This window comes from Corythoichthys intestinalis, chromosome 13, assembly GCF_030265065.1.
Source record: "Corythoichthys intestinalis isolate RoL2023-P3 chromosome 13, ASM3026506v1, whole genome shotgun sequence".
Classification (NCBI taxonomy): domain Eukaryota; kingdom Metazoa; phylum Chordata; class Actinopteri; order Syngnathiformes; family Syngnathidae; genus Corythoichthys; species Corythoichthys intestinalis.
The window spans coordinates 20980116-21005003 of record NC_080407.1 but is presented as its reverse complement, the minus strand read 5'-3'; the positions used below and the strand labels follow the sequence as shown (position 1 = coordinate 21005003).

Here is a 24888-nt window from a genome sequence, read left to right as displayed (position 1 = left end):
GGTTTAATAATGGAAAATAACAATATCAATAACCAAATATCAATGATGGTATTTCTTGAAATTAAATTAATACAATCGTTCTACTTTAGCCCTGTTGACCGCCAGAGAGTGTTGCTGATCGTGCTGAATGACTCCTGTGGAAAACTACACCTCCCATGATCCTTTTAGAAATGATAACGCTACGATCCCGCTGTTGATATCCCCCCCCCCCCCCCCCCCCCCCCATCATGTCAGGATATAGATTGAGTTGTATAAGAGAAACATTTTATCTTGTAAGGGAAATTGTAATTTGGGCTTTTTATTATTAAACTAGGCAGGTGATTGGGCTGGAGACTGTCTTTCCCATCATGCAATCCTGGTCGGAAATGCAAAAGATAAGACTGGTCAAGGTGGAGTTTTTTTTTCTTTTTCCTCCTATTTCAGTCACTTAACTAAATCGAGGTCTCGGCGACGTGTCCAGCATTAACGTGTCCAGCATTAGCCACATTACGGACTCAAACATCAGTCTTCGAGTCTGGGCACTCGTTGAAGCGTTGTCGCCTACTTTAGCCTAGCCTAGCTGGCCAGCCGCTAACAAAGGTGCAAGGCACGTCGTCAAGCGTTCAGAAAATGTCCGACAGAACGACAGCGGCGGCAGTAAAGTTTCAGGAGAAACTTTGTGGAGGAAGAGAGGAGCACCCACGTCACCAGCACTCGACTGTGTGCAAAACAATGCACGCAAAGGCTGTTCTTCACACACCAGAAGGTTGGTTCACGTTCGATGATACGTATACTGTACATTACAGACAGATCCCGGTGATGATAATTCATTATAATAATTATAGTTAATTATTAATGCTGTTAATCGATTTTTCATAGTACTCTGGTAAATAACTTGCATTTTTTTGTTAAAATATATAGGCCCATATATTATACATATATATTGCACCCCCCCCCCCCCCCCCCCTTAATCACTACATCACTTATTTCACGTTAATGGTGAAAAACCGCGAAATTGTCTCACCCCCGGACCATTCTTTTTTTTATTTTTGGGGTGTTTATATATCAATAAGTGTATATAAAGCCCAGAAATGCAGGTGTTATCATTAGAACATGAAATGTAAAGTAAAATATTAATCATATAAATAATATACATTCAATAATATGTTAATAATGTAAATACATACTGTACACTCATTCTCTCACTTTCATATGTGTGTGTGTGTGTGTGTGTGTGTGTGTGTGTGTGTGTGTGTGTGTGTGTGTGCGCGTGTGTGTGTGTGCATATGAAAGTAGATATAAATAAAGCTTACATCTATGTTTTTAGAACTTTTATTCTTATCAGATGCTTATGTTTAAAATATCCTTGATGCACTGAGAGCGCGAAAGCAGGTGGAACTGTTTGAGGCGGACCGCAACTGTCTGCAAGGACTTCCTTTGGAACTGAGGTGTTGTCTTCGCCTTGATGAGCGTGATTTTTACTGAGAACCCACTGTTTTTGGACATACAAAATTATTAATTTGCCTTAATTTGATTATAACTTTACCCTTTCCCTACACCCCCCACCCCCCTTCTCCTGTATTGTACAGAATTGTACAGTTGGCCTTATCTGTTAACCTTGATCGCTCTTCCCAAGGCCGGTCCCAGGGCTCTGCAATTCTTATTTTGTCTACATTCACGCATATGTACTGATACACTCATGCAGACACACGCACACACACCCCTCCCTCCAATCCGCTTCCGTCGCCTTCAACAATCACTGTTCTACTCCCCCGCCTACGTCCGGCCATTCATGACCGGGCAGCCTCCTTATTGTCGTAACAAAAAAATCCTGCGCGTGACTTGTGCGTCGTGACATAAAAAAATGATGAAAAGTCTCTCTAAAAGAACCTCAGAACCGGTGTGGGATGCAGCAGGTGGCGGGTGTGTTGGTGATATGGTTGGTGATAAAGCAACACAGACCTTCACAACTTCAACAGCTTTGTCTGGGTGGAATTGACTCTGCCATATAAACAATACTGAAATATTGCTTATTTGGCGCACAGAAAGAAAACAGCATTATCAGACTTATCCTTTTCTTCATTTTTTTTTTTAATGACTGTGTTCAAGTCCGCCTCCTGCGTTTACAGCCCAGTTAAAGCCAGGTGCTAACACTATAGCACAGCTACATCGCTGCCGCCTGCCGCTTTCGCTCTTTGCTGACGTAATTGCTGCATGAATTCTGATTTGGGTGACTTGACAGTTCATATTCATATTCACTTCATATGTGATCTGATCAGAAGCCCTCCAACCCCATTATTATTCACAACAAAAGGCGTGCGTGTGGCTTACCTCTCGTCAATGTCGTTAAAAATCCCAGTCGTCGCATTTTCAACGAATTCTTCTACGGAGCCTAGAGAGAAAGCCGTTGTCTGATGCAGGCTCTAAGTTTCCCACCGTTTGGTCTGAATTCCTGCACCTTTTCGCCCATAGACGATGAGAGATGCATATAGCATCGTTTCGATGCCTTTTGACTAAACTTCGAATGCGGTTTTCTTATCCTTTGTTCATCTTCGGTCATGTCGTAGCTAAACACGGTCGACGCCATGTTGTTTTCTTCTTCCGAAACCATGACAACAATCCTCGTATCCTATTGGTGCACGTGACCTAAAACGACTACACACTGACGATACTACTCCGCCGTATCAATATCACTGTGCCACGGGGGAAAAAATAGACGGACATAAAAACGCTAATTACTAAAAAATGACTGGAAACAGTGAGTAGTACTTTTTTTGGGGTACTAATTAGCAACGTATGTATATTATAAAGTAGAGTTCATGTAGATCCACAATTTCGCTCAGTCAATACAGCCTACTTGGGGGGGGGGGGGGATTGGAAAAATAAAATATTAACACGAACTAATGGCTAAATTTAGTCATGGAACATCTAAAACTTGAGCAAATATCTGCAAAACTGAACAAACAAATTGTACAACGATAAAAAATAATGGTCAAAATTCACTAGAATGCTTATGTTAGAATCATGATTCTTTCTTGCATGTGAAGTATGGGTGTGACAAAATATCGAAATGGTGATATATCGTGATACTTTGTATCCCAAAAAGTTATCGATATGATCCTGCCAAGAATTGATATATCGTTGGGGTGTTTACAGGTCTCTTTTTGTTCATTTTAAAGAGCATACGACAGGAGAAAAAAAGTCTTAAATAGCATTATTATGTGAATTAGAATAATATTTTGAGACGATTTGACTATATACAACAATTTAGCAAAGCGCAGATGACGAGAAATTATCTTTTAATCTGCCGGTTAGGCATGCCTTCCATTATAGGGCTCTAGCGTCCCCAACAGGTGGATGACGTCAGCGGGAGAATGGGCTCACCAGTTTTACTATTCAGCTCATTGAGGGGGAATTATTCAGAACGAGGAAAACGCGACGAATAGAGCTGCAAAATGTAATTGGTTCAGTCTCTCTACGCCAATATTTTTACAGGATATTATTTTTATCCTAGTATTTTTCACCAATTGCTAAATAAATGGCATGGTCATGACAAATAACAGTCTTGTGCTAAACGGAATATGAAGTAATAAAAATGCACTTATTCAGGACGACATGGCAAAATTACTCCATAATGGTCAAAACTGTCGACTTCACCTTTACTGTCGCACCTCCCGAACGATATTTTATGACACCTAAATCGGACATATGTCATTTCCCTTCCCTGGCTTCTGAGAATGTAAACAAACCAAGAGGCGTGACAGCTAGCCGACATGCTAACCCGAACCGAGTGATGTTTCAAAGTCTTCGAAGCGGAAACTCACACATAACTAGCCAGGATCACTTGAAATGACGACTGGGTTGTTGATTGTCTTCACCGATCAGCAAACCGCCCGGCGGAGAGCAATTTACAGCTCGTTCCCCATAGGAGGGCGGCTGCAGTTGTTGTGCAGCTAATGCGCATGAGGAGAGCTTTTTACATGCCTATCAATGATCAAACGTAAGTAGTCCTTTATTTAAAGAAAGTTTGTAGTGTTTACTTTGTAATCGCTGTATTCGCCAGTATTTGACTTAATACAAAACAAGATGTTTACTCACTTCCTCGTAAGTCCCATGGTCCCACAGTAGTAGGGCTTGTTTTGGCCAATATCCACCGGTGAATGGGAACCTTTTGAAACCCCAAAAAGGCGCACACGCCTCTCCCTCGTAGAGCAAGATTTTTCTGCAGCCGTTTGGCTGGCATGATGCGAAAAATAAACGTTTTAATCCGCAAAATCAGCTGAATCAGTCCTTCTTATACAACAGTACAGCTGTCAACGTCACACAATGACGTGTCGCTGTATCCGGCCGCCATATTGCCCGTCATTGTTCATCCGTATTCTCAATGGTTTCAATTTGTCGTGCAATTTATAGTGCAATTCATGGAAGCCCCGGTGCTTTCAGACGCTGTAAACTCCTTGGATGTGTTGCATAAAAGGCGTTTTGTGGAAAAGCTTCGGTCGATCCATTCGCCAGATCCATATTTGATGCCTAAATCGATATTTTTCGACCCGCTGTCTTCGCCGTCTGTGCCTGACATCTGCGACCCTGATATCTACAACTATCTTGTCCATAGAAACTCAGCCTATTCTCACGAAACTTTGAAAAACTTTAAGAGCAGCACTCTAAGCAACATTACTCCATGTGACCCTTTACTTCCAATTTTCTAAAATGGCGACAATCAATTAAAAAAGTTGACTGCGATGGCCGACGCTTCAAGGATAGGTGGATATTGGACTATTTCTTCAATAAGATACGCAACAACTGTGTCTGCCTCATTTGCAAAGAGACAGTCGCTGTTTTCAAAGAGTGACTCAATATTACCAAACAAGACACGCTGACATGTACGACAACATTACAGGGAAGATACGCAGCGAGAAATGAAAGCAACTTGAAGCTAGTCTAATTTCACAGCAGCAGTATTTCGCAAGAGCCCATGTGTCTAAAGAGAACGCCACAAGAGAGGCGAGATTGTTGAACTTATGAATTCAAAAAAATAATAATAAAGCAAATGTGACACACAGAAGGGCATGTTTTGTTTAAATATATTGTTCTACGTAAATCAGCCAAGGTAGCCCCCCACATTTTTACCACACCAAATCTGGCCCGCTTTGCAAAAAGTTTGGACACCCCTGTTTAACTGTTGATCCGTAGACGAGGCCAGCTTCTTTCACTTGTTACCAGCTAAATAATGATTCAAAAAATAATGATGGTGGAAGAAATAAGCATCTTGAATTTGAAACTGCATGTTGTCGGCGATTAGCCTCGCAATGATCTTAATTGTGGTTGTCAGCCCAAAACCCTCTAAATATATATTAAATGCATCTTACCAGATATAAAATGACTACTACATAATCTGTGGTAATCGTTTGGTGCCCAGTTTTCTCGTCAAATTGCAGCAGTCCATCTCGCTCTCCTCTCCGGGTCTCTCTGAATACGGTAGAACTTCAAGTCTCTCCGGCTATCTTCTCTGTTACTGCAACCAACCGCCACACACGCCTTCACCATTTTGATTATTAATGTTAACGAGCAGAAAAACACGCCATAATAGGAGGAATTTACGTAGCGGTAATGCGTAAACATGACGAGCTGACAGACAATATGGCGCGGAGGCGTGGTTGTGACGTCATGCGAGTAGGGTCTATAGTGAAGCGGACTCCTTCCTCCGTACACGTTCACAGTGCCTTCTTTCTCAACTCGAGGCTGTTGCAGGAAGTCACTCATTTTCATGGCGCGGGATTCAAAAAAACTAAATCAATGTTGCGATCGCTTCCACACACATCCAAGCGGTTCATATCATTCAGGAGCATAAAATACCGCGTGGATTATGAAATAAACATGCTTTTTCGTGTCACAGGCACTTTAAAGCATCTACAAGTTTCTGTTGAGTGTGAGTCACTGCCTATTCATTTGGGGAGAATTTTTGCTCCTGTACTGAAACTCAAAATAAACCGGAAGTGACCCAAACATGCCCCAAAATGAGAAAGGAGTGACTAAAAATCACTAGCAAATAAACAGATTCAGAACACTGTGAGTGACTTCAATTTTCCAACAGGATTCAAAACAGTTCTTACATTTTCTTTTAGTGGTATGTCGAAGTTCACTCAAAGATGCCTATATCACTTTAATATATTTAAAGTGTGCCCCCTCACTCTGGATGGAAAAATGAAGTTTAAAAAAATAATAATAATAATGACTTAAATTTTTTTTTAAATTATATATATATATGTATATATATACACACTCACCGGCCTCTTTATTAGGTGCACCATGCTAGTAATAGGTTGGACCCCCTTTTGCCTTCAGAACTGCCCCAATTCTTTGTGGCATCGTTTCAACAAGGTGCTGGAAGCATTCTTTAGAGAGTTTGGTCCATATTGACATGATGACATGACACAGTTGGTGCACATTTGTCGGCTGCACATCCATGATGCGAATATCCCGTTCCACCACATCCCAAAGATGCTCTATTGGATAGAGATCTGGTGACTGTGGAAGCCATTTGAGTACAGTGAACTCATTGTCGTGTTCAAGAAACCAGTCTGAGATGATTCCAGCTTTATGACATTGCGCATTATTCTGCAGAAAGTAGCCATCAGAAGTTGGGTACATTGTGGTCTTAAAGGAATGGACATGGTCAGCAAAAATACTCAGGTAGGCTGTGGCATTCCAACGATGCTCAATTGGTACCAAGGGGCCCAAAGAGTGCCAAGAAAATATTCCCCACACCATTACACCACCACCACCACCAGCCTGAACCGTTGATACAAGGCATGATAGATCCATGCTTTCATGTTGTTGACGCCAAATTCTGACCCGTACCATCCAAATGTCGCAGCAGAAATCGAGACACATCAGACCAGGCAACATTTTTCCAATCTTCTATTGTCTAATTTCGATGAGCTTGTGCAAATTGTAGCCTCAGTTTCCTGTTCTTAGCTGAAAGGAGTGGCAGCCAGCGTGGTCTTCTGCTGCTGTAGCCCATCTGCCTCAAAGTTCGACGTACTGTGCGTTCAGAGATGCTCTTCTGCCTACCTTGGTTGTAACGGGTGGTTATTTGAGTCACTGTTGCCTTTCTATCAGCTCGAACCAGTCTGGCCATTCTCCTCTGTCTTCTGGCATCAACAAGGCATTTCCGCCCACAGAACTGCCGCTCACTGGATATTTTTTCTTTTTCGGACCATTCTCTGTAAATCCTAGAGATGGTTGTGCGTGAAAATCCCACTAGAACAGCAATTTCTGAAATACTCAGACCAGCCCTTCTGGCACCAACAACCATGCCACGTTCAAATTCATTAAATAACCTTTCTTCCCCATACTGATGCTCGGTTTGTACCGCAGGACATTGTCTTTAACTATGTCTACATGCCTAAATGCACTGAGTTGCCGCCATGTGATTGGCTGATTAGAAATTAAGTGTTAACGAGCAGTTGGACAGGTGTACCTAATAAAGTGGCCGGTGAGTGTATGTATATATATATATATATATATATATATATATATATATATACACATATATATATTAAGGCTGCAGCTATCGAATATTTTAGTAATCGAGTAATCGACTGAAAATTCTAGCGGTTAATCGAGTAATCGGATAAAACTTTTTTTTTTTTTTGAGGTAAAGAGGAATTATACATATACATGAGAAAAAAAGACATTTAATCCAATATTGAACCATTTTCAGTCAATGTCTTTATTTTCGATGTACATTGTTGAAAACAGCCAACAATTGCATTTAAGATGTGACTAGAAAAAAAATTCACTGCTTTCACTCCAAAAACTTCTAGACCTTATATAAAAAACAAAACAAAAAAAACTCATATTTCTTACCTAAAAATGTAATTACGCTTGATAACACACATCACTTGAAAGCTACGTGTTTTTCCCACGTGTTTCAATTTAGTTTCCATTTGTGTCAAGCTATTTTTAAGTTAAGTTTTAAGTTAGTCTAAACTGTAAGTACTGGTAGGATTTTGAGTTTTTCCAGTGTTCAAAATAAATGTATGATACCTGCTGTATTGGAGCACATTTATTCTGCAATGACTACTGAGCTAAAACTGACATTTAGCTTTATTATGTTTTAATTTTACACCCTCATCACTCTACAGCGCTGTGTTTTTACAGATTAAAGCCTGTATGTAAGACACGTTAGCCACGCATCGACAGTGGTCATAATCAATAGAAACCTAGCCCTCCGAAGGGCTAACGTTACGTGAGCATGTGACAGTAACGTTATATTTATTAGTGATGAGAAGTCTACTGCTTAAACTGGCGGCTGTTTATTAACGCTGCCCAGACGCGGCCGAGTCTGTCATTTCGCATCTAGTCCTAAATGCATGCGATATCTATGAGATGCATCGGACACTACCTGCTACCAAACTAGCATCACGCGGGCGTAGTTTTTAGCAACGTCGGCGTAGTTTGTTGCGGCTGTCGGCTGCGGTGTTTTTTTTTTTTTTTAATTATTGCTTCTTCCTCTACGCACGTGACGTCAGCGCGTTGTCCCGCATTAAAAGTAGTCTGGGCAAAACGGGATGCTTAGAGCTGGCAAAGTTAAACGATTCCTAGAGGTGAATAAAATTACTCGGATCAGTTTTTAAACTCGAGATACTCGAGTATTCATTTCAGCTCTAATATATATACTGTATATATATAATTATATGTATATATAATGCAGACCCATAGAAATGTAGTCCAGTCAATACACATACACACAGTAGGCTATGTGCCAACTTAACATTTTTATAAATTACTATCACCACAGTTGTCCTTGACAAATTGTTATTCCCATTCAATTGATATTCTCATTTAATGTTCTAGATTGCACACAAACAAAAAACGAAATGAACTGACAAACTATTCAACCAGCATGTTTCCAAACGTAGCAGTTAAAAACAACATTTCCCATAATGCCTAGCGCGGTTTAGCTTACTGATAGCTAGCTGAGGCAAAAATCAAACTTTGCCATAAAAGTTTACAATTATCGGCGGCGCAGCGATGCAACACCAAACGGGATTTTACAGTCAAAGCTCCGACAGAAGTCAACAGTTGCCATTATATTATTTATCGTATTTATCGTAAAAAACCCAGTAGATGGCGGTAATGCCTCATGATAGGGGTAAACTGCCAACAAAAACAAGATCTACTCCTTCCCTCCTTACTACTCGGAGCCATGTCATCGCAGGCAGGAGCTGCCACCCAGCGGCTGGAGGGATTATCTTCAAATTGGTCCCGTGAAAAATCATAAAAACCGGACATTTTTATTAATTTATAAAACCCGCCCGGACCACGAGGATACTACGTGAAAGGAGGACTTGTCCGGACAAAAGAGGACCTTTGGTCACCCTAGTATAATCTAATGCTTCGTCATAGCTCCCAGCTAAGGTAAAGTGTGTAGCAGTTTACAGCAGCATTACCCCTACGTAATAATGACTTTTTTTCCTCGTAGCATTAGTACAACTTTATTCTCGTCATTCTTTTTTACTCAAGGCCATATCGCCCATCCCTAATATGGATTTACGAGAGACTGCACACGACAGTCACACCCTCCTTTTATCCGTTGAATTAAGTCCATGCTTTGGCCACTGTGGTCTGCTTTTTTGGCTTTGTGCCGCATTCCTCGCTTGCAACCCGAGCGTCTGACATTCTCAACTTTCCACGCATGTATTTATATTAATTATTTTTTACTTGCCTTTAGCCATCGATGGAATGTTGTGCTCGTCGGCACATTTACTTCATCGACTACGTCAACAACGTCGACTAGTCGGGAGGCTCTATTACATTGTGTCGTAGTGGATGACAACAAAATATGAATAAATGCAAAATCGTCATAGAGGATTACTTCTGAAGCAGTAAATTTTTGGGGGGACGGATTATGGCAAATGAAGACATAAAATTTGGCCCATGTGTGATTATGGTCTTGGTCTTGCAGATGTCAGTCACGCGCATCGTCCTGAACGCCTGGAGTCTGCTCGCATGGAGGAAGAGGAAAAGTCACCATACATCAAGAAGGAGGAGGAAGAATTTGTCCAACTTAAAGAGGAGCGGGAGGTGTACTTCATTAGACTGCAGAACCCCCACATTAATGAGCAGCAGCAGCCTGATCCCCTGAAAAAGGAGGAGGAGGACCCTCCATATGTTAAAGTGCAGGTGGTGGACATCCCCAAGTGGACTGTTGAGCCCTTGAAAGGTGAAGATAAAGGTCCGAGTGAGGCCAACAGAGGGGCGGAGCAGCATGGCAGCAGCATCATTTCAAAAGAAGGGTCCCTAGAGGACAACCTCATTGCTCGACCATCAGATAGTGACGACTTCACATCACACTCGCTGTTCTGTAAGTATCATGTTACTCACCTTGAGGGAAATGCGGGGCTCTGTCTGAAGAAGAAGCCGGAACTGTCATTTGGTGGCATTTGTTCAATCCGTTTAGTCTTTATGCGACAGTGTGTCCAATCCTTGTTGTTTGACGATATGACCAGGGGTGAAAGTGGGCCAGAACGGTCAGGAACGCAGTTCCGGTATAAGATTCAGGGCCAGAACGCTGTTCAGGTATAAGATTCTGGGCCGTAATGCTGTTCCGGTACACGGTGCTTTGATTCAGAAAACATGACAGCAACTGTCAAAACGCTATGTAAAAAAAATAAAAATGCTAAGCTGCCACACATGCATTTCATCTCCAAGAAGAAAACAATCTACCAACATCAGATTTACATACACAAGTGTTAACAACAAGCATAATAAAGTGCTTGTGTAACATAATCCGTTTCCACCGATATTTATTATTAATTTCATTCCACGGACGGCATGGAGGTTTCTCCAGCTGCTGCAGTTATCAGAGTCTGAAGATGATGAGTCACGTCAATGTGCGAATGCACGCAGCAAAGCAAAACGCCTGGACTCATCTAACCGTTCAATTGGCTGACATACTGACATGTGATCAGCAAAGATGGTTAGCTCTGATTTGCTCAAATGTGCATGTTTTGTGGAACAGCAAAAAAAAAAAAAACAAAAAATGTGCAATGCAACATAAAATGGATGAAATCTTTAAAAACAACAAAATAGTTGAGGAGGCATATTTCTCATATTTAGTTTTATTTGCTCTGATGGGGAGGTTCAGAACATCTTAGCTGTCAATGTGCACTTAGGACTTATATTTGTTCATTTAAGTTAGGCTACTTATTCATTTCCTTATGATTTAAAAAAGTCAATGTTTGCACAATCTTCAAATAATATTCCATTTCACTCCGCATAATATGTCATTTGTACTTATTTTTCTGAATGTATGTTTTTTATATCTTAATTATTAAAAAAAAAAAAAAAAAAGTAAATGTTTACATGAACTTCAATTTTAATATTTATCCAATGTTCAAGTAGCTAAAATTGAGATTTGGCATTTAATATGTGAGGAAATGAGGGGACATGAAAATTAGGAGACGGAGGTTGGGGTTATTGCTGTTTTTGTTATTTTTTATTTTGCAAATCATTGAAGGATTACAATTTTGAATGAAAACTAGATAAATAAAATTCCTGGCTCCGTGGCAACCTTCAAGTTGGGGAGTTCCGGCTAGAAACTCTTGCCACTTTCACCTCTGGATATGACTGACTCATTTTGAAGAGGAAGCGCATGTCGAGTGATCATCTGAAAAACAAGCATGTGCACCAGGATTGTGTAAAAGACAAGCACATGGGTTGTTGACACAAACACATCATAGACCGAGATAAACAAACCGTGCTGCTTTAGAGAATTGCCCTTTTAACAATGGGCACACAGTAACTACTAAAATGACCATTTATCTTCTCTGTTACTGCAACCAACCACCAAACATGCCTTCACCATTTTGAATAATCAATGTTAACGATTGTCAGGAGGGTTTTTGGGTTCGTTTACTAGGCGGTGATTCCTTAGACAAGCAGAAAAACACGCAGTAATAGGAGGAATGTATACGTAGCGGTAATATGTAAACACGATGAGCTGACGGACAATATGGCGGCACAAGTCGGGGGCGGAGTTGTGACATCACGTGAGTGGGGTGTATTGTTTGTGGGAATTGCCATTTATTATTGACAGTTCATTGCTTGTCCAATGCGCACATCTAGTGGTCATTTTTTTGTATAACGTCAAGTTCATTTTAGGCTGAATTCATTCAATTCATTGTATTGTGAATTGTACCTGTTTATTTCATTATAATAAGTTTATTGATGTTTTCTTTATGCATTTCTTTTAGACCGCAAACCACACACTCACATTAATATCCAGATGCAATCAAAAGGCACAAAGGGCAAAAACAACTGAGATTAAAGTTCATCAAACCAACTGAAGTTGCTGCATCTTTTCTGACCGGAGTATTAGGTCAATTATATACAGCCGGCAAATTTGTCACCGACCCCCCCAATTCCTTACAATATGTAAACATGAATGTTTAATATAAATATATAATAATCATGTTAAATATATCATAACATCATGAAACATATTTACATATATGTTTGCGTACATGTAGTTCGCTTGTCGCAAAAGAACATTCATTTACTATTTATAATGTAATCTGTAATCAAAATAATGGCAAATACAAGCAAGCACCGTCCAATAGCACAGACTGGTGGCTGTCAGCGGAACTACACATACTTTAGTGAAATTGCGTGAACGGAAGAGAACGCCCACAACCAAAGCAGGAAGTTGAACGCCGGTGTTGACCAAGCATTAATGTATTTCTTCAACATCTTCAGACGCACACACAACGCGACAATTGGAATTGCGACATGGACATTGCCTTATTTCTAAGTCAACTTACTCACTTTATCCATTTTGTTTAACGCTACTACTACTGTAGGCGATTTCTCACGTGGTTCTGACAGCAGTGAACTATCAATGCAGCGTCACGCACACGAAGCAAGGTAGATATTTAAAAGATTGATCAATCAAACAGGCATCTAAAACAAATGGCATGAATCTAAAACAAACATAAAGTGGCTTACCAGTGGGGTCATGCTGGTGACGAGTGCTGTTTATTTGTACTGCAATCAGACCCCGGTGTAGAGGTGTGCGAAATATCCAATTCTTAGATTATTTGCAATTCGGCCGTGGAAGATTCGAGAACGATTGACAAACTTCCAAATTCCGATTATTGAAATATGTCAAGTAAAGCGGAAGTAAAACACACTCAGCGCACCGATATGACATTGATTTCCCCCCTTTTTTGTTAGTTTACTCCCAAAACAACAAAAATTAAAACACCACAAAAACAAACCAACGATAACAAAATCCAGCCAACAATAACCTAAAAACGAGTGAGCTAAGATAAGTCAAAAAAATTACTGAACCGCCAACGTAGGGACAGCAACTGGCACCTGGCGAGCCTGTGGCACCTGGTACCTGGCCCCCTTTCCAGAGAGTCGGACAGCATGGGATGTCCTCAAGAGCGGGATCTGAAACACAAAGTGATGACACAAAAGAAGACAACTGCTCCAATTAGGGCTTGTAGCCCTTGGGCGGTTCCATGTCCGGCTGGAGCAAAGCCGAGGCTGGACCGGGCATCAGGCATCCAGTCATGGGTTTAAAAGTTGTGAACCCTGTCCAGCGGTTAACAACTTGCCTGATGGAAAACAAAACAAGAGGCAGGGCTTGGAGCCAATTAAGCCCTGTGTGTGCACACGTTTACACCCAGCGCTGTCCAACACTGCAATTTAATCTCTCCCGAGAAATTTGAGATTGAGGATGATATACAAAACCAAATTTGTACCTGAATCCCAGCATGGACTCAATAGTGGACAAAGAATTTAGCATTTTTGGTATAATCTGACATGTGTTATGTCTTAGATCCGCGTCTAAATAGATGTTCACTAATGTGCACTGTCCCTATACAATAAGTAAACAAGTATAAAATATTTTTCTGTAAAACGCTTGCCATTACCCGATCTGAATTTTACAGGAACCTTCGGGTTTGAATATAGTGGTTAACTCATGCCCTGATGACAAACGAGCATCTTCTCTGACACAGAGGTAGGCCTCGAGCCACCCAGAAAATTTGGCAACTGTCATAGCAGGGAGGAGAAAGATTAATTGCAAGTGTTTTATGTCATAATTACCTTCCACGTTCAATTGACAGCCTGCTGGCTCTCTTGCCGCTGCATCTGCTGATCTGAAGTTTCCTTTTTCTAAGTCTGTAAACAGCCCTTCAGTATTGTCAGTCCAGTCAATAGTCATAGTAATCACACTTGCGTTGTCCATTATTAGGTTTCGCAAAATTCTAGTCCTTACAAAAAGTCGCGAATGAAGCTCCGGGATTCACTACAGAGAATCAGAAAAGAGATTAAGTCTTTAACATTGGTCCGTCTGGGATATGTCAGAAGGGAGAAACAGTGTGAGGAATTCAGGGTGAGCTCCTCATCAAAATCATGTCTTAAAAATGTCACCTATTGTCTACAACACTGGGGTTTCTTCCTGGACACCTTGAACCCCAAGTCGCCAAGAAAGTATAACACGCTGTGGGTCGTTTTCAAACAGTTTTTAGTCAATTTTCTATCAAAATCCAAGTGTTGGTTGCAGAGCCCAATTCTTCCAAGACACTTACACTTTCACAGCCCCTTGAGCGTCTTTTGTAACGCCCTTGGTCGCCTCCTGTTTACAGGGCTGCGGGGGCACATTAATAAAAGCATTCAGATCTACCTTAACTGTAACTGGAATCATCTTGGTGCAGTCCAATGTTGGCAGGTCCTTCGGACCACAGTGATTCCGGCAGCAAGTTCAATAGCTGTTTGGCGTCCTCGTGGTCCGAAAGGTCACTGCCCTGAAAACGCATCAACATCGTATGTTCCAACACCTCCACATCCACCACAGTAACCTGTATACAAAGAACATTAGGTACTCGGAGAAGAAATCACATTGGGTATTTAAATCATGTCCAATCTATTGCCAAATGGCATTGTCACACAGTGGGTTCCAGTTCTCGGGCTTCATGTCTTTGTACTATATGCTAGTGAGGTGTGTGGACAAGATTTTGAACTCATCATGTAACACTCACTCTGTTCTTGTGTCAAGGTGGTTGCTACCACCATCCCTAGCTTGCTTTTATAGATGTCCGTGCATGTAAGCGTTCAACTCTCACTCTAAATTTATTTAAATGCTTACTGAAAAGCCAACTCGGTGTCCCTGTCTTTAAAGTGTGAGATGGAAGGGATTGAACGGAGGGTCGTTTGAGACAAGAGAGTAAACTCATAGCTACCACCTCAGGAAGGCCAAGTGGATGCCGCCTTCGTCCTTGTTTTCTGGTTGGAGTCAGAACCACTGTATGTCAGCTGTTGCTTGGGGTCATTCTTGTAACACCATGTTCCAGTCCCATCCTAGAACAGTCCATTCTGGCTGCAAAAGATGGTTGTTCTCATTTTAGCGAGTATATCTCTGCCCAACAAGTTCACTTGAGTTCCGCCCCTTTTTCAAGACATGCTGACGTTTGAGTCTCTGTCTTGCAATTTTAGTCTTTCCTGGCGTGGAAATTGGCAGCACTATCATGAGAATGTCCATATTGTCCACCTTCATGGGTCTAGGGGCTTTCTCTTGCCTTCCTTTCCAGGCCCTCGTGGGAACCCTTATTGGTGGTCTGACCAGTTCTCGTCACAGTAGAACAGGCCGTATGGCTATTGTTGTTGTGGAGCCTGCTACTGTAGTTTGTGCCAGTGGGCCGGGCCACGTCCTCCTTTGCTTATTGAGGTCCGTAGCTTCCTCTTTGGGGTGAGGCCTCTCTTGGTCTTGCTGGTGTTTGCTGCTGCATATGTGGGGGAGCAGTACATTTTCGGTAGCCGTGTCCACATGACCACTTTGAAGGAAAATTGGCCTGGTGTCTGATGACTTTTCCTCTGCCTCCTTTGGGGAAGCCCCTACTATGACTCCCCCCTCGACTCCTCGTCGGTGCCTATGCCATTCACATTTGGATCACGATCTCAGCCTTTCTGTTTTTCTTCCCTTCCTGTTCGATATCCAAGACTACTCATCTAACCGGTGTAAACTGCAACTTCAGGAGCTGTTCCTTCATGTATTTTACTTTTTCCTCGGATTTGTGGTGTCTGTAATAAAAATTTAAATTGTGAATTATGTGATGATTGAAATAACTATCACTGTCCTCTAATCGGACACGGTCCTCAGTAAATTTTGTTTCACACTTCGGCTGTTAGCGTATCTAATAAAGCAATGCGATAAATCACACACCATCTTAATGCGCCATCTATCTAAATACTTATGTATTAGTCGAGGTGAGAAATGGGATCCATTGGAGGTTAGAAGTCAGGGGGCTTCTGCAGTCAGTGTGGAGGATGAGAACATGTCTTTGACGACAGCGAGCACTAGAGTGGCGAAAAAGGCAACAAATTGTCAAGCTCAACATTATCTAAACCAAAACAAGACACAAAGTTATACAATTGGTGAAAAGAAATGAAAGGAGCGCATATAAGTCTCACTACAACGCCGCACACCATCAATTAATTGTTTTAGCGCCGAGGAAACGCACTTCTCCGACGAGGCCATTAGGGTACTGTATATCTAGTCAGGCTCTTTTATTTCCTCTATTTTCATTTTTTTATTTTACACCAGTTTGTATTTTAAGCAAGCGTAATCAATTTAGTGTCTTGAGCTGAATACCTTAACGGAATTTTTGTTTTATAATCCCCTCACACCTATATTTGTACTCGACTCATGTTTACATATCGTTTTTGAATACCTACCTATTTATAATATAGCTCATTTGTTTTTTAACTCAGTTGGGCCTCTGCCACAGTATCTATTCCATTCTAGTTTAAATATAACAGTCGTACTAACTGTTTCTTGCTTCTCTTTCACATCTGTAGTCAGGACCTAAGTTACTTTGTATCTTTTTACAAATATCAGCTTCTGGTGGCCATGCAAAAGCTGTATTTGATGCAACCAATGTCCAACAAAATGTGGAATCCCTTGGTCCTCACACACATGTATCAGTTTTCTTTAATTCTATGCTTAAACAGTTTATTAGTTTAACATTTCTACATTTTGTGACTTCTACTCTTGTTCCATTTCTTTTATATCTATGTATTTTAGCATATTAATCTGCTTCTTTAGTTAGCACTAACTCAAACTCTGCGCTCTACTCTGCACATCTGACTCCCTTCCTTCCTCCTGTTCTGGCCACTTTCCAGAGCAGGGTGAGAAAAACTCTCACAACAACCTATTTTTTAGCATGAGGAGTAGGCCACATGCAAACATCAAAATGTAACAATATATAAAAAAAACAAATACGAGTTCACGTATTTATAATTATTCCAACATTAAATTTCCTCTGTCTGAAAATACAAAACATACTGCATCCTACACTTCACTCTTTTAAATGTATTTTCCACCTAAACCACATTTTGCGCACTCCTTCTGCTTCACTATTTGCTTCTGTCTCAATTCCTGACAACAGAATTCCTTTTCTGTTTACAAATCGTCCAGTGTTTTCTGATAACAACTGCGATGCGTAATACTTTCACTTAAATCGACAAATCGGCGATCAATTGACGCCCACTATTTTAGTGTCGCACTCTTCTTTAAATATGTCACCAAATACACACACTTTTACAATACTTTTTTTTTTTCCTTTTTTTTTTTCTAATGTTCTTATCAAAACCGGTTTTAGGGGGTCCCAAAAATCCCCAACGTATACAGAAACGTTACAGCGCTCAGCCGCGTCCGGCCTCGCCTCTAATACTTTTTACTTTATTCTTCCAGGTCCCTTGTTACCCTGGCATAAATCAATACTTTTTACTCTATTCTTCACGGTCCCTTGTTACTCTGGCATAAATAAACACTATTTTACTTTACTTTTTCAGGTCCCTTATTACTTGGACCATGGACCTCATTACCTTGACGTAATCAACAATAATACTTAATTCAATGCACAAAAATCCCTACCCATTAATGGACAACGGAACAATTGTACCATAAGTCTCCCAACAAATTAGGCAGAATTCGAGCATCGTGCAAACAGGTTTCTGCTTACCTCTCTTCTCTTTTTTTTTCTTTTTAATTGGTTGGTGCACCAATGGAGTCCACAGTCCAACTGAATCCTTGTCCGCTCCTCTGTCCTTCTACCTGAAGTCCTTTATCGATCACGCTTTCGGGGTCACCATTTAAAGGAACCTGTGTTTTAAATTACCTGTTTACCGATTAATCCTCAAGGTTCCATGCGTGTTCGTTTTCGTAAAAAGGACTCCAATAACGACGACATGTTCAAAGTCAAAAATTTATTGCCCTAAGTTACTGACAGAGGAGTTCTAAGCAGCATGCTGGGTCAGGGAACTACTCCTGGTCCAACCCCAAAAAAGATCGCAGTAGACTGACAAAGTCTTTCCGGCTTGCCCGGTATTTTATACATGAGAGTGAAGAACTGAGGATGTGTGTTCATGTGAGTTCAAGTGATTAGAGTCATATGTCCATGGAAATCCCGGTCATTATTGTCACATGTGATGAATGATAATCAAAGACGTCTGCTGTCAATATGGCCAGACTGCTGGACACCCCCATGTTGCCGTCCGGCCTGAAGACTGTTGGTCCTTGTTGCCCTCTGGTCATAGGGAGCTTCCAAAGTGAATGGCCTTCCTATGGCCCGTTGACCTTTTGCTGGTACGTCCCTCCTGACCTCCATCACGAGTCCCAAGTGGTCTCTTCTCCAAAGGGTCCCTGTGCCTAGAGAAACAGTCTTAAAATCTTTGTAGCAAATACATTTCATTGTTTCATTCTTTTAATATTTTATTAAATATCAGCTATTTAATATCACTTCCCTTCAATAGAGAACTAGATGCGAAATGACAGACTTGCTGGCGTTAGTAAACAGCTGCCTACTTAAAGCAGTAGACTTATCAGGAAGGCTCTGTTGTAGCGAACCGAATTAACTTTTTATCCAAAATACTCCTAAATCAGCTAAATCTTGACTTGAATCTATCTTTAAATGATGAAACAGTTTTAAAACTTTCACATGTCAAAAGTAGACAGAAGGGAACTAATGCAATAATGGGAGCAATTTTAACAACTTTAACGGTTAATTCACCACTAGGGATGGCAATCGAGAACCGGATTCATGTGTTTCAATTCCATGGAATCGTTTGGCAGTTTATCTAACAATTCTTTTATCAATTCCAACCAGCATGAATTACGTCACGTAACTTCTGTGTTCTCCACTGCTGGAGACACTGCTGGACCCAAGTCCCGAAAGATCACGTATCCTTCCTGAAAAAGCAGACATGCTTATTTTTTGGCTAAAGAATTGTTAATTTTGCACTATACACTGTTCTGTTGTATTTGAATGTATTTATCTTTTTTTTTTTTTTTTTTTTTTTTTTTTTTTTTTTTGAGTTCTATCAGCTCAAATGTCCTTTTAAAAAGGATGATTTTTTATTTCTATTAGAAAAATGTTTCAGTAAAATGTTCCACATTCTTGTGTATTTGCCACAGTTAACATTAAGGCTTTGGGCCTCTTTTGACCTCGAGGTCTTGGTCCACAAAACAACTTTCTTAATCTGGCAATCATAGGACAGCAATTCTATCAATAACCAAAAGGCCTCTCAAGAACTAGGAAACATAACACAGTAAAATGCAAACATTTGCTAATTGCTATTGTGAGGTTTATCACTCAGTGATGGAAAAATATGGCCTCTAGAACAGTAACAAAACTTTGCATACTGGCAAAACAGGAGTGGAAACAAACGCACACATCCCAACCCACACAGTGCCAAACATATATTATTGGGCCTATTAATAATGGTATTGGATATACTGTAGTGGGATAACGTCATAATTCCTAATATTGGACCAATATTTATCATGCACCTCTAGTGGAAAATATATCAAAAAGGCGATATATTGTGATACTTTGTAGCCCAAAAGGTTATTGATATGCTCTCATCAAAATATCCTTTTGATGATGATGAAGCTTTTTATTTCAAGCATGCACAAAAAAACCGAAATACAATATAACTAATGTTGGCGTTGGCTCTCGACCTCATATTTACAATGCCACGCATTCGTTTTCTGTTCTGGAGGCTTTCATAAAAACGTAGTCGACACACAAATACTGAGAGTCTCATGGTGCGGTCAAACAATAAACACAAGTTTCAATGAATGAGTCACATACATTTCAGAATCCGACTCCATTATATACCTCACATTTTACAATATAGTGGGCGTTAACGTTAATCGTTCAAACCATTGGTCAACAGTTCTGGGGGTCGTCTGTGACTTCCCCTTATTGGATTATCAAAGACTTGAGTAGACTAAGGGGGCTCATGTTACACCTTTGTGTTCTTCAAAGGACTAATATAACTGGGCTTACTTTTATGACACCGAATTGTATACGTTAAAACTAGTCAGAATGTGAAAACATGATTGCTTTAACGAAGAATAAAATGCTACATAATGCATGCAAGTAAACAAAAGAGTACATAACACCCAGAAAAATTATTTGCGCTCGACAGGGAGTGGGGAAGAAGAAAAAGTAATTTAATCCCACCCCTGATATCATCGTCCAGCAGTCTTATTTCGTGGGATACTCCTGTCCTTTGACTTTATCAAGTCAGAGGAACCCACGGAATCTCCAAAAATGGATTCTGCACGACGTAGATGAGATTGTTTAAATGTTTTATCACTTCGTTGATCATTCGTGGACAAAATTATAACAACAATTATAACATTCGACGCCGAATTTTCAGTCGCATCTCTTGTGTCTCAAAATAAAACGAAGTGTATTTTTGCACTTATTTTTTGATGGATATTTTTTAAACCCAGCAATGCACTGACAATGTGAACCGCGAAGTCGTGGGGAATCACTGTACTCATCTTCTTCAAGTTTTGCACAAAGAAAAGACTGGCCGATGAAACGGTGGTGGTCAATTAAATATATCAGTGGTTTTCTTGTGTCTTGCAGGTTTCAGAAAATATCTTGGTGATGAGCCAGAATCTCCTGAAGTAAAAGATGTTGAGCCCCCCAAAATCAAAGAGGAGGAGGAGGAGCCAGAGCCCTGTCAACAGAAGCAACTTCCAATCAAAAAGGAGGAGGAGGAGCTGCCAAATGGTGAAGAGGAGCATATCCACCGGTTGATTGGTGACCTCTTGAATAGTGAAGATGGTCTGAGTGAGGCCAGCAGAGGGTTGGAGCCTCCAAGCAGGGGGAGTAGCAATAGCTCAATAGAAAGATTGCAAGCAGACATTTACGGCAGAGGTGGAAACACATCACACTCACCTTATAACGATGATGGTCAGAAGACATCTCACAGTGACGACAAACTCTGCAAATGCTCTCAGTGTGGGAAAACCTGTGATAATAAGTATACTTGTCAGACGCATATGAGGAGCCACACTGGTGAAAATCCTTTTGTCTGCTCATTTTGTGGAAAGAGTTTTGTTCATACGGGAGACTTGACAACACACACAAAAACCTACACTGGTGAAAACCCTTTTTCCTGCTCAGGTTGTGATCGAAGATTCACTCGGAACCAACACTTACAACAACACATAAGAACACACACTATCGAAAAAACTTTTTCCTGCTCTGTTTGTGATCGAAGTTTCGCTCAGAAGCAACAGTTAAAAATACACACAAGAACCCACACTGGCGAAAAACCTTTTTCCTGCTCAGTTTGTGATCAAAGATTCGCTCTAAAGGGAAATCTAACAAAACACATAAGCACCCACAATTGCGAAAAACCTTTTCCCTGCTCTGGTTGTGATCAAACATTCAGTCGCAGGAGCACCTTGCAACAACATATAAGAACCCACACTGGCGAAAAACCTTTTTTCTGCTCAGTTTGTGATCAAAGATTCAGTCGCAAGAGCACCTTGCAACAACACATAAGAACCCACACTGGCGAAAAACCTTTTTCCTGCTCAGTTTGTGGAAAATGTTTTGTTCAGTCAGGAGCCTTAACAACACACACAAAAACCCACACTGGTGAAAAACCTTTTTTCTGCTCAGTTTGTGATCGAAGATACACTCGGAAGCAATACTTACAACAACACATAAGAACACACACTAGCGAAAAACCTTTTTCCTGCTCAGTTAGTGATCAAAGATTTGCTCAGAGGCAACACACACAAAGTCATGAAAGAACCCACACTGGCGAAAAACCTTTTTCCTGCTCAGTTTGTGGACAAGGATTCAGTTGCAAGCGCACCTTAAAACGACACACAAGAACCCACACTGGCGAACAACCTTTTACCTGCTCAGTTTGTGGACAAGGTTTCAGTTGCAAGCGCACCTTAAAACGACACACAAGAATCCACACTGGCGAAAAACCTTTTTCCATCTCAGTTTGTGGTCAAGGATTCTCTCAAAAGCAATACTTAAAAAGTCACGAAAGAACCCGCACTGGGGAAAAGCTTTTTTCCTGCTCAGTTTGTGGTCAAGGATTCAAGTACAAGAGCATTTTAGAACAACACAAAATAACCCACACTGGCGAAAAACCTTTTTCCTGTTCAGTTTGTGGTAAAAAATTCAGTCACAAGAGCCACTTAATACGACACACAATAACCCACACTGGCGAAAAACCTTTTTTCTGCTCAGTTTGTGGTCAAAGATTTGCTCAGAATGATACCTTGAAAATGCACACAAGAACCCACACTGGCGAAAAACCTTTTTCTTGCTCAGTTTGTGGTCAAGGATTCTCTCGAAAGAAATACTTACAAAGTCACAAAAGAACCCACAATGGCGAAAAACCTTTTCCCTGCTCAGGTTGTGATCAAAAATTTGCTCGGAAGCAACACTTGAAAGTACACACAAGAACCCACACTGGCGAAAAACCTTTTTCCTGCTTAGTTTGTGGTCAAAGATTCGCTCAAAAGATAAACTTGAAAGTACACACAAGAAGTCACACTGGCGAAAAACCTTTTTCCTGCTCAGTTTGTGATCAAGGATTCACTCAAAAGCAACACTTACAAACTCACAAAAGAACCCACACTGGCGAAAAACCTTTTTCCTGCTCAGTTTGTGGTCAAGGATTCTCTCAAAAGCGACACTTACAAATTCACCAAAGAACCCACACTGGTGAAAAACCTTTTTCCTGCTCAGTTTGTGGTCAAAGATTTGCTCGGAAGAATCTGATGAAGAGACATGCGTGTGTGTTGGTGTGAGAAGCAGTGGCCAATGACTGTTCTGCCTGTCATCCATGCTGGCTTTATCAGATTTTGCACGCAGGTTAGGTTAGGTTGGGGGTTACGTTCGTATTCGTGGTACACTTTATTTTTGTGATTGCATTTTTGTTTGGACTTTGCCATTTTGTTTTTTACATTTTCTGGCCATCAACGCCTTTCCCTTGGTTTTCTCACCGACTCCGTTCGTGGCTCTTTGTTTGTATTTTTCTCACATGTTCTGGCATACTCTTTTGTTTTTTTTTTTGTGGTTTTTTTGTAATGAATTCCACACAAACCTCCTCGCCTGTGTTGGATCGATATTATATGGCTAGCTGTTTTATGACAAAGTTAAGTGGCATTATTTGTATCATCATCTCTCATTCAAACTACACTTTTCATATTTGAAACCACAGACCAAAAATTCAAAATCATTCATAAATATTGTCATTCAATAAATAATTTAGAATATATTGTTCGATATTGCAAAAATAACTTTTAAAAATGAGTTTTTGTGGGGGTGTAATGGTTATATAATTTTTTAAAACTTACTATTACTCCTCGCGATTGATAGAGACATGTTACAACAGAGTATGAGGGCCAAATAAAGAAAAACGAAGAAGAAAAAAAAAGGACTATGACAGTAAAGTCATATCCTTACTACAAGAATTCTTTTCATTGTAGGAAGTCAAGTTTTGGTATCATCATTTTTGTTTAAAAAAAATCTAAATAAAACACGGAATCATTTCTGTAACTTAAAAATGTGTTGAAAATGTTTTTGTTTGTTAATAACATTGTTCACCACCTGACACCTTGCTTGCTACAAAGGGTCGCAATATTACTTGTCTTCAAAGGGGGCGGAAGAGGCGGCAGTTTGTATTTATGTCGGGGCTATGATTGTGTGTGTGTGGGTGTGTGTTCGGAGGGGGTCAAGTCTACAGCCAATCAAACGTGTGTTTGAGGGAAAAAAATGGACGGGCGCATTCAGCAAGTGAAAAGGGGTCAATGTAAGTCTGAACAAAATGAAAGTAATTCACTTAATAATGATAGGGTCAATTCTATCCTTACAACATATGGGAAGGGAATGTAAATTACCTATGTAACTGAATTCATTATATGATGCAAATAAGTAGCGTAAAAGTTGGTGGGGACAATTTGAGCGTCTTAAAAAGTTGATAGTGTCGTGTCCCTACCGTCCCTATGCAAACTTACGCCCTTGCTGTAAGCACAGAGGTACTGGTGTTTTTCCCCTCTTACGTGCGACTCTACGGCTTTGAATGGAGGACCAGAAGTGCAAAAATTAAACAAATTCACAATGAAAAAAATGGCCTCTTTAAAAAAGTCACTGATATCTACCTCATAACTATCGCTTAATTGTATTCTTTTTTTGTTACTGTCACATTTTCTCTGGTATATTAGGTGATAAATAATCGATCCAAGCAAAGAATTTTTTTTTAAAAACAGTTAAAATGGTAAATACATGAAAAAGAAAATCTCGACCACTCCTTGTTGTATGCGATTTCTGCAACGCGACCCTTGTTAAATTACCATGTTTCAAACATAAAATACCTCAAAAAACCGGCTCTGGCCATTCACAGCTGTGTCTTGACACTCAGTGATACATGCTATATGGAGTTTTTGGATCGAAACAAGGTAAGTACACAGTAATATCTCGTTTAAGTCATGGCGTCTTTAATTCTGCTCTCACGCGCGCGCCCCTCAAGTTAGTGTTTTGTTGTTTAAATTTTTTT

General features: G+C 40.4%; 1 protein-coding gene across 1 annotated transcript; it reads left to right on the top strand.

The window, feature by feature from the left end:
- Window positions 1-236: 236 nt before the first annotated feature.
- Window positions 237-24888, top strand: LOC130927843 (zinc finger protein 271-like). The gene is made up of 3 exons (XM_057853926.1): window positions 237-745; window positions 9953-10351; window positions 20940-24888. The coding sequence occupies exons 1-3, from the start codon at window positions 610-612 to the stop codon at window positions 23138-23140; spliced, it is 2736 nt and encodes a 911-aa protein (XP_057709909.1). The 5' UTR covers window positions 237-609; the 3' UTR covers window positions 23141-24888.

What these genes read in the sequence shown, in the direction of transcription:
- LOC130927843 (XM_057853926.1), top strand. Translation starts at nt 610, where the DNA reads ATGTCCGACAGAACGACAGCGGCGGCAGTAAAGTTTCAGGAGAAACTT. An exon ending in TGTTCTTCACACACCAGAAG is followed by an intron (nt 746 to 9,952) that starts GTTGGTTCACGT and finishes TTGGTCTTGCAG; the next exon opens with ATGTCAGTCACGCGCATCGT. An exon ending in CACATCACACTCGCTGTTCT is followed by an intron (nt 10,352 to 20,939) that starts GTAAGTATCATG and finishes TGTGTCTTGCAG; the next exon opens with GTTTCAGAAAATATCTTGGT.